The sequence below is a fragment of the Choloepus didactylus genome, chromosome 3, assembly GCF_015220235.1.
Source record: "Choloepus didactylus isolate mChoDid1 chromosome 3, mChoDid1.pri, whole genome shotgun sequence".
NCBI classification, from domain to species: Eukaryota; Metazoa; Chordata; class Mammalia; order Pilosa; family Megalonychidae; genus Choloepus; species Choloepus didactylus.
The window spans coordinates 213,202,116-213,217,960 of NC_051309.1; the positions used below are offsets into that span (position 1 = coordinate 213,202,116).

Consider the following 15,845-nt stretch of genomic DNA (forward strand, 5'->3'; position numbering starts at 1 on the left):
CAAATTTAGTACAGTGTCACTGATACAAAGTAGTTAGGATATATAAATTCATAGAGGCATAAATTAGAATACCGGTTACCAGGGTCAAGAGTGGTGTGGGGAATAGGGAGTTGATGCTTAATTGGTCATAGTTTCTGTTTGGGTGATGGAAATGTTTGGTAAATGAATGGAGGTGATGGGAATGTAATTAGCACCACTGAATTGTATACTTCAAAGTGTTAAAATGGGAAATTTTAGGTTGTTTATGTTACCAGAATGAAAAATTTTAAAAACCCATAGACTGGTCAGTACAAAACATGAACCCTAATATAAACTGAATATAGTTAATAATGTAATTATAATAATATTGATTCATCAGTTATAACAAAGGTACCATCCTAATGCAAAATACTAATAGGAAAGCTGTGTTAAGGCCAGTTGTTGGAGGTGGGAACTCTTTATAATCTAAATTATTTTTCTGTAAACCTACAACTGTTCTAAAAAATGAAAAGCAAAAATGTTAGCTACTTACTATTGTTATTTTTAATGTTGTCAAGAATAGGGCTTATGGAAGTTAATTTGTACTTTTATTATAATTCTTAGATTGGAAATCTGTACAGCACATACTCTGTAGGTAAAAATTAGAGTATACACTATTTTAATTTCTAGTGACCTTTGCTTAATCCGAAAGAAACGTTAGATTGGTTTTGTCATAGTACTTGACAGTACTGAGCTATAAATATATGTGTAAGTGGCAGCATTAATCCTTTTCAAAAAATTGTGACTATACTTTTTTTTAGATGTACTCACTTGATGGGATTGGACAGTAAATCCTATCTGGAGTGTGTGGTTGTAATGCTTTCACTTAGGGACAATCTCCTTGAGAGTCAATCAGTGATAATGTATCTTTAAAATTCTGTTTGGTTCTTGGTCCTTCACACTTTCCTTAATTATTATTTTTATTTTGGTTTCTTAGATGCAAATAAATCACTTCTAGACATAATTTTGACTCCAAATTTTGACTGTTACGAAACAGAGGACCTGTATGTAAGGCCTCAAAGATAATGAATGTGTGAAAAAATAATGCATAAGCATTTAGCATTGATAGAATGTTGAATGACCAATTATAATTCATTCAATAGAACACATAGAGTATAGTTTTTGAAAATCTGTGTAGATGAGACACAAATATTTTCCGAAGAGGCAAGTCAGTATCAGAGGCATCTATGTTTATTATTGTAAGGAATCCATAAAAAGGCAGAATGGGTTTTAAAAGAGAATACTGCATCATCTCTAATCATCATCTAAACAGATCACTTCATATTTTGTAGTTTTCTTTTTGTTTTATTTACATGCTTCCAAAATAATTATGTCTTACTTCCACATTGAAATAATATAGACATGTAGTGAAGCATCCACCTTTTAAAATTTATTTTATAAAAGAAACACTTTCTTATTTTGCTTCTTTGTGGGGACTTTTTGAAATGCCAGTTAAGTTTAAAAATACCTACTTTATTTGATTATTAGTGAAGAAAGGAAATTACTTCTCAAACATTGTTACTGTATTGATTAGGGAAGTGTGAGTTTGCACTCATACTTATTCTAAATCCGTAGAAAGAGAATCATTAAATTTTCTTGAGTAGACAGTGCCCCTATGGCCCAGTGGAAGAGTAGAATTGTGATTGGAGGGGAAAGAAGGACATTGAAGTTAGAAAATTAAACAGAGCTGAAGATCTATAAAGTTCTTTAAGTATTAAAATAAAAACAAAAACAAAACTAACAAGATAGTGACAATTACTTTGGCACATGCCCTATACTTTTGTTTTTCCAGTTACTAATATAAAATTGAACTCTTTTTCTCCCAAAATTTTCAGCTTAATTTAAAGAATATTTTCCATGGGATTTTGACTTTGTGGTACGTATCTCTGGAAACATATCGTTTACTCTGGATCTTTTCCTTTTAGTCTGTTTTCCTGCAAGGCATGAATTTCTATAAATAACATGGAGAGCATATCTTGAAATAAAACTAGGTTTTTTTTTCTCTCACTATTTTCCACTTGATTCTCATTTAGTTTATGTTTGCATGACATGGAAGAAGATAACAACTCTTTTACTGCCTTTTAGTTTTATTTAAGATGTCATTTTCCAACATTACACAGCATGGAGGTATAGTGACAATCAGCCAATAGGCCCTCGTACAGTTTAGAGTGGGAAAGAAAGTCATTAATAAAGGTACTAGTGTATAAAGTTAAAAATGTTAGTATTTGCTGTTTCCTTTTTAACCCATTGCAACCTAGTTTGTGATTTCATCATTTACTACAATCACTTTAAAAGTATCAATGGTCATTTTCCCCCTCCATTGATCTCACTAAGTCCTCATTCTGCCCAACTTTTTTCATAATGCACCTATTTTCATAACCACCTATTTTGAAACTTGCCCCGACTTCCATCATGTTATACTTTCTTGGTATTTCTTACCTTTTTATGTATTTGCCTATTCCCTAGACTGTTTCACATCCTTTCTGGTTTTTCTTTCCTCCTTTCTAAAAACTATGATGCTTCTTGCCAGTGTTCTGGTTCTTTATTTCCAAATGTTTGTCATATTTTTTCCTCAAACCCAATAAATGTGAGCTTGAGATGTTACACTTCTTAACTACTTAACTACCCATTTCATTTAGCTTGGCCACACATCGCAAGAGTAGATATTTTGGCTTTATCTTTGATTCTTCCTCTTCAAAATCCCCTTTAACCAAACTGTCACTACGTATTTCTGGTATTCATACATTCCTCTTCAGTTTCTGCAATGTAATGTTGAGTATGTGATTTATTTTAGATTTGATTGTCAATATATTTAAATAACCCTTGTCTCTTAAAATATTGAGGTGAGTTTTGTACGTTTAATTTTGTCTTATAAAGTATGAGCGGAAAGTGAGTGCCTTGGACAGGAATTTGGTCTCATTGATGTATTTCTTGCACAGTTGCCCCAGACAAAGACTAAAGTACATTCTTAGTTCTCTAATTTCTGTGAGAGTGAGTTTGAATGGCAGCCTACTGTAGGGTTTTTGTTTTTGTTTTTGTTATTGTACCCTTTTTACTACACAGTACAGCATTTCAGTTTATATATTTCTTGATATTTTAAAGGAATTCTAACTATTCTTTTTTAAATTCGATTTACTGTATATGATTTTTCCCCTTTCTTTTTAGGTTTTGGAAGGAAGGATGTTGTCGAACATTTACTACAGATGGGTGCTAATGTTCATGCCCGAGATGATGGAGGTCTCATACCGCTTCATAATGCCTGTTCTTTTGGCCATGCTGAGGTTGTGAGCCTGTTGCTGTGTCAAGGAGCTGATCCAAATGCCAGGGATAACTGGAACTATACCCCTCTGCATGAAGCTGCTATTAAAGGGAAAATCGATGTATGTATTGGTAAGTATTATTTGATGATATCTAAATTGTAAGGTCACCCTAACAGAAAACTTTAAATAAATAAATATTTTACAGTCATTCTTGAATGTTTTTTATTGCAGTGAAAATAGTGTTCTCTCGGAGTAAATATCGAAGGGTTTAAAGCTTCTTTATTTTTAGAAGCAATTCATTTCCATCAAAAGAGAAGTAGAGAGATAGTAATCTAAAGTTGGTTAATAAAAAGATTCAAAACATTAATTCTCCATATGCAAGTCAAATGCCAACTGGTGTGGAACTAAATTTTGATGGATTACTACTGTCAAATTCAGTTAATTTACAGTCGTTTTAAAAGACAGCAAATTTTCCATCCTAGCATAGATGAGAGCCGTTATGAAGTACACATTCTTACTGAATTAGATGATGTACTTTGGATACTTTAGGTTAATTCAGGAAAAGTCATCTAGTATTAAGGCAAAGTCTTTTTCTTTGCCTTGGTAAGATTGAACACTAGGCATTTTATTAGTTTTGGAAAGCTTTGAGTAAGTGGTTTGAATACAGCAGTTCAAAGCTTAATATTTTCAACTTGTGCCATGTCCTTAAAAAAAAGCAATTTCAAACAAAATTGGACTTTTCAAGTCCATTTTAAATGTGTAGATTATATGAAAGGGTGTTAAGTCAGCATTTCTTTCTGTTTTATATGTCCTCTTTTGCGTTCATCTTAGATTTTGCTTTATTAGTGTAAAATTTTTAATCTTGACGTTAAATAAGCTTCTTGAGGACAAGCTTAGTTTCTCCTGAGTATGGCATCTATTGCTTGATACTCAAGGTTTTAGACTTTCAACTTTCCTACCTTCTCCCCTTCTTGCTTCACCTTGTCATATTCATTGAATTTTTCTCAATGATTAGTGTAAAATGGAATTTTATACAGTTTTTATTTTACTTCATTAAAATATTATCCTTTTTAGGCTTATTTTCTTACCTTTTCCTCTCTGAATTTTTCATTCTGTCAGAACTTTGAATATCTTACCGACATTAATATTCTTTTCTTTCTCCACTTCCCAATCCCTCCCCAATGTATATAATGAAAATATTTCTTTTACCTAGGTTCTGTTAACATAAAGGACTAGACATAGGACTTCATAGGACTTTTAAAGAATGGATCCCTGCAGCCCCCCAAGCACCCAATCCTCAGTAGGCTTTGGCACATAGTGCTTTTTTTCTGTTTGAGATCTTGTATATTATGAAAGTTGAAAGAAGGTATGAAGGGCACCTTTGAAATGCTAATCAAAATGTAATTGAGAATACAACTGCTATTAAAGTATATAACATAGTTATTATAGGAAACAAGATTGGTTGTAGCCCCTTCTGTATACTTAATTAGCTTTCAGGAATCTGGTAGGCTTATTCTCAGGTACACTGAAACCTCTAACTTATATAGCAGACATTTTGAATTTTAGTATAATCAAGGAATTCTGAAATGTTTCTAGTGAGGCAAATTTCCACTTTGGGATGACTGATGATTTTGAGAGACTGGTATACAAAATTAATTTTTAAAAGGTTTTTGCCTAGGTGATGAAAATGCTGATCTGATTATCTTAAGATTATCACGTCTTTATACATGTGGGGTAGAAAGGGAATACATTTTATAAATGTAAAGCCGAGCCAAATGACCAATGGCTTAGGGAGGCATTTGGGCAGAGTGCTGCAGAGCATATGTTCTGGGCTCATATCCTGACCCTACCAGTTAATAGCTGTTTGTGACACAGGGGCCATTTAACCTCCCAAGTTTCATTATCTGTGACATGGGAATGCTATCTCTACTTCACAGGATTCTAGGGAGGATTAGTGCAATAATACACGTAAAGTGCTTATGGAGTACCTGGTACATGGTAAACATTAAAAAAATGTTGATTGTTATTATTAATTACTATTGCTGTTGTTAAGATCTCAGTTGAAAAATGACTACCATGCAATGTAAACTTCCTGGTTTCTTCTCTTTGCCCTGTATTGTTATTTCTTAAAAAATGCCAATATAAAAGTCTTTAACCCATATGTTTCTTTCATTGATGCTATTTAGCTGCCATCAAAAAGAATAAAATATTGTCTGAGATTATTTTAAACAAAGCAAACAAACAGAAAAACCAGACTTTAAATGTTTTTATAATTAAACCAACTACCTAAGACAGAGGTCATGGATTTAATTACTGTTGATGCCATAGTTTTCATATTGCATATAACAAATCTAATTTATTTCAAGGTAACACATTTTCTTGCTTTTAGAACTTAGCTAATTTCTCCCCACTTCCCTCTTGCCCCAGATACAAAGTCTACAAAAAATTGAAATAACTGATGCTTTCTTTTCTGAATAAAAGTCAGAATTTTTATTTCTGAATTAAAAGTTACTGGAGAGTATTCAAGTATTGATGCTTTGAAATTCCATTTTAAAGCAAATTGTAGGTACAGCTTTAATGAAATCGGGAAATATTGTAGTGGACATTTGTAAATTTTTTTTTTTTCTTGTTTTCTGTTTTGTTTTTGGCTAGCTAGTATCCAACTCCTTTTCTGTTTTTGGAGATTTACAACTATGGGTGGTTATTACGGAAAGTAGTAGAGAAGCTGGTGGAGTCAAACCTTCCTTTCTTTGTACCCCTTGGCAGGCAGGGATAGCCTAGGCTTGGTCCATCAGAAGCTCCCTTCTGTAATGCTGAATTTTGAGTACAAAGAGATATTAAGGAATCATTTATAGAAGCAGTTTTCTGCTGCAGTGTTAGGGCCCTAGTCACAGTGTTCTTACTGAAAGGCAATTGTGTTCCTTCTACTTGCCCTGCTGCTTTTTTGGTTATTTGTTTTCTAAGCCTAGTCCTCTATCCTTCTGTCAGTTTAGTTTAAGATAGCCAGAATTAGTTTCTGTTATTTGCAAATGAATATATCTGATACAGAGATCTTGAGAAGGTAGCTAACTAAGTTTTGGAAGTTCCGGAATGGGGTTTCTAAACTGATAAAGAAATCTCTTGAAACTAAATAATTCCCATTGCCTTTACATTATTCACATGTATACTACACTCTCATCAGTCCTTATGCCCTTGATTCTCAAGGGGGCAGGGAGGAGATCATATTGTGTTTGGAGACTTCTTCCAGGTCCCTCAGCCAATTTGCTGGCTTCTGTAGCAAATTCTCTGAATGATAGTAGAAGTGCACGGTCTTCTAACATGTGGGGGTTTCTTCCTGTTTGGAATGCCCTAAACTCTAGACCTGAAGCCCAATGATTGAATGAAAAATAACAATCCATTTCAGCCAAGGAGAGGAAGATTGAGTAGAAGAATCAGAATACATACTCAAAATTGCTAAAGGGGTCAGATGAACACCTGAGTTGAAAAAAAAAAAAAATCCCCTAAGGAAATTGAAGTGGGATATGGAAGAGACTTCCTTGGGCCAAAAAAAATTTTTTTTTCAAAGTAAAAATAAAGTATATAAATTAAAGAAAGGGCACATTAGTAGCCTGGAAGATCACACATGAGAAATATCTCCAAATACAGAGCAAAAATGTTAAGACATGGAAATCATGAAGAAAAACATAAAATAATTGAGGAAAGTCCATATTATTTAAAAATCCTACATGCAGTAGAAATTCAAAATGGGTGGGTGGGGAAACTTATGGAAGAGATTGTTAATAATTAAACAAATGATAGGAAAAAATTCCTATAGATAGAAAAACCCCATTCTTTAGATTGAAGAGACTCACAGAGTTCCATGCTTGATTGATGAAAAAAGACACATCAAGGTAGATATACAGAAATTTTCCAGGTAGAAAGAATAAATTGCCTACAAGGGAAAAAAGAAATCAGGTAAAGGACTTTTCATTTACAAGTTTGAAGACAGTGGGATGCTTCTAAAGACCGTTGGAAGAGAAAGATTAAACTGGAATTCACTCCAGAGAGCAGTTCTTTAGCTTTTTGGAAATAAGAAAGGCTGAATAGAACAAGGGACATTATATTAGAGAAACAAGTCTCCTGCCACTTACTTTCTTTGTCTTTTGTATACTTTCAAGTAATTCTTGGCTTCGTTTGTCTTATATGCAGAGACTAAGGAAATCTTTGGTGTGTATCCTACTTGGGAGCCAAAATTGAAACTGATGCTTAAAATCTAACAATTCGGAGTTTTTAAAAACAGCTTAGTTTTCTAGGGTCAACGATGTAATGTCATTGTGATTGGAGTAAAAAAGACCTGAGTACTTGAGGAAGTTATGTAACGTCCTTCAGGTGTGAAAATGGGCGTAATAACTGTACTTCATAAAATTGTTAAGAGAATTAAATGAGATAATGCAAATAAAGCATCTTAGTGCAATATTTGTATAGCATATGCTCAAAAATAAACAGCTGCTCATTATAAAATAGCATGATTAGAAATAATTTTTCTTCTGTATTACATGATATTGATTCAGATACTTTTATATTTACTGAAAATGCAAGAAAAAAATAGAACTGATTGTATTTTTATAAACAACCTTTGAACAATTTGGCTTATTAGGAGAGATTAAACCTACTATGTAAAGATAGTACCATTTAATTCTATAATTACAATAAAATTGGCTATCTAAATAAACTAAACAAAAGCAGTTAGCTGTAATTCTCATTTTTCTCATCCCAATTGAGAACTTTTAATTAATTATTTAATATGTAATAGGATTTCTGCCATTTTTTTTTCATTATTTACAATTTGGGGATTCCCTTTTATAAAATTATGTTTTATCTGTTCTTCCTCTTTCTTTCCCATAGAAAAGTCAAGGGTATGCCATAGCTTGAGATCATTCAACTAAATCAAACAATTTCTTTCAATCAAATGTAATAAATCGACCCCGATAAGATTTTGGTTCAGAAAAAAAAGTTAAAGTAGACAGTATTATAGTTTTCAGGATATATAATTTAGGTATATAAACACACACGTATGTACCTATGTGTGTATGTATGAAATTAAGTGACAAATAACTCAACTGAATGAGTAATTAAATTGTGGGTTGAGAAAAACGAACAAAGGAGTTATCAGCAGTATGGAGTTTCCAGCAATAGGAAGACTTTGTTCTAGTATCAGAGTAATTCAGGCCATTGTGGTCTATTGCAAAGAGCAATGAAATAGAAGTCAGAGGACCCGGAGTCTACTCTCAAATCTCCTATAAGCAAGGGCTTTGACTGGGACAGAGTACCATCCTTGCCTTAGTTGCTTCATTTATCAAATGGAAATAATGGAACTTTTCTATTTCTTTTTACCTTGCTAGAGTTTTATAGAGATAATATGCGAGGTTAGAAGGCATCATATTATGTAATATGATGTGTTATATTTGTACTTTTAAAACTTTTTATGCTTATAAGAAATGACATGCTGTATGTGGTAGGCAAAATAATGGCTCTCCAAAGATATCCATGTCTTAATTCCCAGAACCAGTGATTGTTGTTTTCAAGGGGAGGTAGGTTGCAGATGTATTTAAGATTGTTAGTCAGCTGACCTTGAAATGGGGAGATTATCCAAGACTATCTTGGTGGGCCCTACATAATCACAAGTGTACTTAAGAGTGGAAGAGGGAGGCAGAGAGAAAGTCAGAGGAATGCTAGTTGAAATTTAATCTGCCATTGATGGCTTTGAAGATTCAGGAAAGGGGCCATGAGCAAAGGAATGTGGGTGGCCTTCAAAAGCTGGAAAAGGGAAGGACATGGATTTTCCCTAGAGCTATCAGTACGGAGACACCTTGATTGTTACCTGTGGAGATGGCCAGACTTCTGACTTGGAGAACTCTATGATAATAAATTTGTTTTGTTGTTTCTCTAAGTCGCTGAATTTGTGGTACTTACAGCAGCAATAGAAAACTAATATACTGTAGAATGTCTTCAGTTTTTTTAAATTTATTTAGGTTTAGCATCTTCTGCAAAGACTGTTAGAATGTTTCTTAATAAAATTAAAATTGCTTTCTTGGTAATGCTTAAAAGTTTGAATCACTTAGGAGAGCAGCAATTTGTTACTTGTCTATAGTTTTAAAAATATTATAATTAAGATAAATTAATAAATATGTGGTGGACATGTGTTTGTCCTTAAATTATTAGTTTCCCTGAAGTATTTTGAGATTTAAATTATATGACTGACACAGACTTTGAAACAAAAGGAATTTTGTATTAAATTAGGTGTGAAGATTCCTTGTTCTTATACAATTATTTAGACTGAACATTTTCTTTATAATTTTTATAGTCATTAGATGCTATATAATACAAGTTTGAAGATATATAGCCTGACAAATTGTTTATCATACTTAAAAGTGGGAATTTTATTATCTCTGATATAAGGCATGATTAAATATATAGTTAAAACTGAAGACTAAGGCCCCAAGATCTCCTTCTTGACTGCCTCTAAATCACGGTTACCTTGGACAGATCTATAATATCTGTACTTCTGATAATTCTATTTCTGAAATGAGTAAAGTAGCTATTATAAAAGTTTACTGATTGTGCTGGTTTAAACTGTTATGTACCCCAGGAAAGACTGTGTTCTTTAATGCCGTCTTGTAGAGGCAGACTTATTATGTTTGGGACATTTTGATTAGGTTGTTTCCATGGAGATGTGACCTGCCCAACAGTGGGTGACACATTTTGATTGGATTGTTTCCATGGAGATGTGACCTCACCCATTCAGGGTGGGTCTTGAATAGATCACTGGAGTCCATAAGAGAGCTGAGAGCCCACACCAGCCCAGATGTTTGGAGATGCTGGGAGACGCAGACAGAAGGGCATTTGGAGATGCTAAGCTAAGAGATGAAGCCCCGAGTTTGCCCCAGGGAAGCTAAGAGAGGACTCCCAGATGCTTAAAGAGAAACTCCCTGGGAGAACAAGCAAAGATGCACAAGAGCTGAGAGAGAAAAGCTGAGAGAGACATTTTGGAGAGAAGCTAAGATATGTTATCCACGGTTTTCCTTCGGGAGAAGCTAAGACCCAGACACTTGGAGATGCAGCCAGAAAGAAGTTTGGAGATGCTAAGCTAAGAAATGAATTCCAGAGTTTGCCCAGGAGAAGCTAAGAGGGGATCCCCAGATGCTTAGAGAGAAATGCCCTTGGAGGAACAAGCAAGGATACACTGAAGCTAAGAGAGAGAAGCTAAGAGAGACAGAAGCCCAGTGACATTTTGGAGAAAGCCATTTGGAAACCAGAACTTAGGAGTAAAGGACAAGCAGACGCCAGCCATGTGCCTTCCCAGCTGACAGAAGTGTTCCGGATGCCATTGGCCTTTCTTCAGTGAAGGTATCCTCTTGATGATGCCTTAGTTTAGACACTTTTATGGCCTTAAAACTATAAATTTGTAACCTAATAAATCCCTTTTATAAAAGCCAATCCATTTCTGGTATTTTTCATAATGGCAACTCTAGCAAATCGGAACACTTATTTGTAGTGTTTTGAGGTCATTCAAACTCAAATGAGTTGTTTGGTCTGTAATTTATCTAGAGACCATGAAAACAAAGGAAAGGTGATATTGAAGTCCCATGGCCTCATTTCAAATTAGAATGAGAAGAGGAAGCTTTTATAGGGTGAGAAGAAATAGGCTAATGGGAGTGGGAAAAAGATGACAATGTTTAGTACATCATTGATATTATTGTCATAGGGAATTAAATGCACAACAAACTATTGGCATGAGGATTTGTCTTGTTAGTGTTTGTTGACAGCTTTATATTTACTTTCTGTAGTTTACTTTAGCTTGAGAAAAGAAAATTTAGTAAGGGTAGGGGAATTCCTTGGCAAGAATAAAACCTATAACCGTTAAATGTTAATCCTGGAGGAAAATACATAGTTGCTAAATGGCTATTCAGGTGGCCACTCTGGCTCTATCCTTCTGAGCTTACCTTCCCCTTTGAGTTGTATTTCATTTATTGGTTCTTGAGTGAGAGTTATAAATTGGGGTTTTGTTTCAGAAAACCCATTTCCTACCATAAAAATAATAAACTTTGTCACATAACTAAATAAAACCCTAAGATATGCCTTTAGAAACATTAGAATATAAAACCAAACTCTCACTGTAAAATTGTGTTATAAATATTCCTTTTGGGTCATTTTTTTTCTGCATGGGCAGAATTGAATGAGGCCATTTGATTTATGAGTGCAGTGAAATTTGTAATTGATAAATTGTTGTCTTGGTAAATCTCCCATAGGCAAGTATAGGCATTCTTTATTGTCCCAAGGACATGTAAGTTCAAAATTAATTTTTCTTTCTTGGTTATTTTCATTGATGATTTGAATTCTGATGTTACACTAATGATTTTTCTTCTTCAAATGATCAAACACTTTTTTTTTTCCCACTGAAAAATGTCTGCTGATGTCTTAGAATTTCAAAAGAACATGTCTTTGCTGATTCTGTGTGCTTTGGAGGCATGTGGATATTTTTCATCCCTTCATCAATTCAGAAGAATTTATAGCTCATAAATCAGTCCATTGCACCTTTTCTCCATCTCCATTGATTTCAGTAGAGTTGGTCACCATTAGTAGGTTGTGATTAATAAGATTGTGTGGGTTGTCTTATAGGGACACAAATGTTTTCAATGTGTGAGTGGGAGGTGAGGTCACTCTTTTAGCTCCTAAATTCTTATGAGCAGATATTCTACCAGACTCAAAAAATACATTTAACACCTTTGGGTTTTATTGGCTTATATTGTTTACTAAGTACTCAAAGGCTAAATAATACAAAATATTCACAAAATTAGAAAATATTTAGTAAGTTAAATAGAGAGTGTACTTTTCTCATCGTCATGTTAGTTTTTTTTTTTTTTTTTTAATCATCATTTTATTGAGATATATTCACATACCACGCAGTCATACAAAACAAATTGTACTTTCGATTGTTTACAGTACCATTACATAGTTGTACATTCATCACCTAAATCAATCCCTGACACCTTCATTAGCACACACACAAAAATAACAAGAATAATAATTAGAGTGAAAAAGAGCAATTGAAGTAAAAAAGAACACTAGGTACCTTTGTCTGTTTGTTTGCTTCCCCTACTTTTCTACACATCGATCCATAAACTAGACAAAGTAGAGTTTGGTCCTTATGGCATTCCCAATCCCACTGTCACCCCTCATAAGCTACATTTTTATACAACTGTCTTCGAGATTCATGGGTTCTGGGTTGTAGTTTAATAGTTTCAGGTATCCACCACCAGCTACCCCAATTCTTTAGAACCTAAAAAAGGTTGTCTAAAGTGTGCGTAAGAGTGCCCACCAGAGTGATCTCTCGGCTCGTTTTGGGATCTCTCTGCCACTGAAGCTTATTTCATTTCCTTTCACATCCCCCTTTCACATCCCCCTGAACATTTTTTCATGTGTTTCTTGGCCATTTGTATTTCCTCTTCAGAGAACTGTCTTTTCATATCTTTTGCCCATTTTTTAATTGGGCCGACTGTACTATTGTCATTGAGTTGTAGGATTTCTTTATATATGCAAGATATCAGTCTTTTGTCAGATACATGGTTTCCAAAAATTTTTTCCCATTGAGTTGGCTGCCTCTTTACCTTTTTGAGAAATTCCTTTGAGGTGCAGAAACTTCTAAGCTTGAGGAGTTCCCATTTATCTATTTTCTGTTTTGTTGCTTGTGCTTTGGGTGTAAAGTCTAGGAAGTGGCCACCTAATACAAGGTCTTGAAGATGTTTTCCTACATTATCTTCTAGGAGTTTTATGGTACTTTCTTTTATATTGAGATCTTTGGTCCATTTTGAGTTAATTTTTGTGTAGGGGGTGAGGTAGGGGTCCTCTTTCATTCTTTTGGATATGGATATCCAACTCTCCCAGCCCCATTTGTTGAAAAGACCATTATGACTCAGTTCAGTGACTTTGGGGGCCTTATCAAAGATCAGTTGGCCATAGATCTGAGGGTCTATCTCCGAATTCTCAATTCGATTCCATTGATCTATATGTCTATCTTTGTGCCAGTACCATGCTGTTTTGGCAACTGTGGCTTTATAATAAGCTTCAAAGTCAGGGAGTGTAAGTCCTCCCACTTTGTTTTTCTTTTTTAGAGTGTCTTTAGCAATTCGAGGCATCTTCCCTTTCCAAATGAATTTGATTACTAGCTTTTCCAAGTCTGCAGAGTAGGTTGTTGGAATTTTGATTGGGATTGCATTGAATCTGTAGATGAGTTTGGGTAGAATTGATATCTTAATGACATTTAGCCTTCCTATCCATGAACATGGAATATTTTTCCATCTTTTAAGGTCCCCTTCTATTTCTTTTAGTAGAGTTATGTAGTTTTCTTTGTGTAGGTCTTTTACATCTTCGGTTAAGTTTATTCCTAGGTACTTGATTTTTTTAGTTGCTATTGAAAATGGTATCTTTTTCTTGAGTGTCTCTTCAGTTTGTTCATTTCTAGCATATAGAAACATTACTGACTTATGTGCATTAATCTTGTATCCCGCTACTTTGCTAAATTTGTTTATTAGCTCTAGTAGCTGTATCGTCGATTTCTCAGGGTTTTCCAGATATAAGATCATATCATCTGCAAACAATGACAGTTTTACTTCTTCTTTTCCAATTTGGATGCCTTTTATTTCTTTGTCTTGCCAGATTGCCCTGGCTAGCACTTCCAGCACAATGTTGAATAACAGTGGTGACAGCGGGCATCCTTGTCTTGTTCCTGATCTTAGAGGGAAGGCTTTCAGTCTCTCACCATTGAGTACTATGCTGGCTGTGGGTTTTTCATATATGCTCTTTATCATGCTGAGGAAGTTTCCTTCAATTCCTACCTTCTGAAGTGTTTTTATCAAAAACGGATGTTGGATTTTGTCAAATGCTTTTTCAGCATCTATTGAGATGATCAATTGATTTTTCCCTTTTGACTTGTTAATGTGCTGTAATACATTGATTGATTTTCTTATGTTGAACCATCCTTGCATGCCTGGAATAAACCCCACTTGGTCATGGTGTATGATTTTTTTAATGTGTCTTTGGATTCGATTTGCAAGTATTTTGTTGAGGATTTTTGCATCTATATTCATTAGGGAGATTGGCCGGTAGTTTTCCTTTTTTGTAGCATCTTTGCCTGGTTTTGGCATTAGATTGATGTTAGCTTCATAAAATGAGTTAGGTAGTGTTCCATTTTCTTCAATGTTTTGAAAGAGTTTGAGTAAGATTGGTGTCAGTTCTTTCTGGAAAGTTTGGTAGAATTCCCCTGTGAAGCCATCTGGCCCTGGGCATTTATTTGTGGGAAGATTTTTGATGACTGATTGGATCTCTCTGCTTGTGATGGGTTGGTTGAGGTCTTCTATTTCTTCTCTGGTCAGTCTAGGTTGTTCATATGTTTCCAGGAAATTGTCCATTTCCTCTACATTATCCAGTTTGTTGCCATACAGGTGTTCATAGTATCCTCTTATAATTTTTTTAATTTCTTCAGGATCTGCAGTTATGTCACCTTTTTCATTCATTATTTTGTTGATATGGGTCTTCTCTCTTTTTGATTTTGTCAGTCTAGCTAGGGGCTTGTCAATCTTGTTGATCTTCTCAAAGAACCAACTTTTGGTGATGTTTATCCTCTCTATTGTTTTTTTGTTCTCTATGTCATTTATTTCTGCTTTAATCCTTGTTATTTCTTTTCTTGTACTTGGTTTAGGATTGGTTTGCTGTTCATTTTCTAGCTTCTTCAGTTGATCCATTAGTTCTTTGATTTTGGCTCTTTCTTCCTTTTTAATATATGCGTTTAGTGCTATAAATTTCCCCCTTAGCACTGCTTTTGCTGCATCCCATAGGTTTTGGTATGTTGTGTTCTCATTTTCATTCGTCTCTATATATTTAGCAATTTCTCTTGCTATTTCTTCTTTAACCCACTGATTGTTTAGGAGTGTGTTGTTTAACCTCCAGGTATTTGTGAATTTTCTAAGTCTCTGATGGTTATTGACTTCTAATTGTATTCCATTGTGGTCAGAGAATGTGCTTTGAATAATTTCAATCTTTTTAAATTTATTGAGGCTTGTTTTATGTCCCAGCATATGATCTATTCTGGAGAAAGTTCCGTGAGCACTAGAAAAGTATGTGTATCCTGGTGATTTGGGATGTAATGTCCTGTATATGTCTGTTAAATCTAATTCACTTATCAGATTGTTTAGGTTTTCAATTTCCTTATTGGTCTTCTGTCTGGTTGATCTATCTATAGGAGAGAGTGATGTGTTGAAGTCTCCCACAATTAGTGTGGAAACATCAATTGCTTCCTTTAGTTTTGCCAGTGCTTCTCTCGTGTATTCTGTGGCACCTTGATTGGGTGCATAGACATTTACGATTGTTATTTCTTCTTGCTGAATTGCCCCTTTTATTAGTATGTAGTGGCCTTCTTTGTCTCTCAAAACATCCCTGCATTTGAAGTCTATTTTATCTGAGATTAATATTGCTACACCTGCTTTCTTTTGGCTGTAGCTTGCATGAAATATTTTTTTCCATCCTTTCACT

General features: G+C 34.4%; 1 protein-coding gene across 1 annotated transcript in view; it reads left to right on the forward strand.

Annotated features, from left to right (window-relative positions):
* TNKS (tankyrase) overlaps positions 1-15,845 on the forward strand; it is a 254,709-nt gene that overhangs the window by 49,843 nt on the left and 189,021 nt on the right. The window contains exon 2 of the mRNA XM_037831282.1: positions 3,184-3,408. Within this exon, the coding sequence (XP_037687210.1) occupies positions 3,184-3,408 (225 nt within the window). The remainder of the gene's footprint in view (positions 1-3,183; positions 3,409-15,845) is intronic.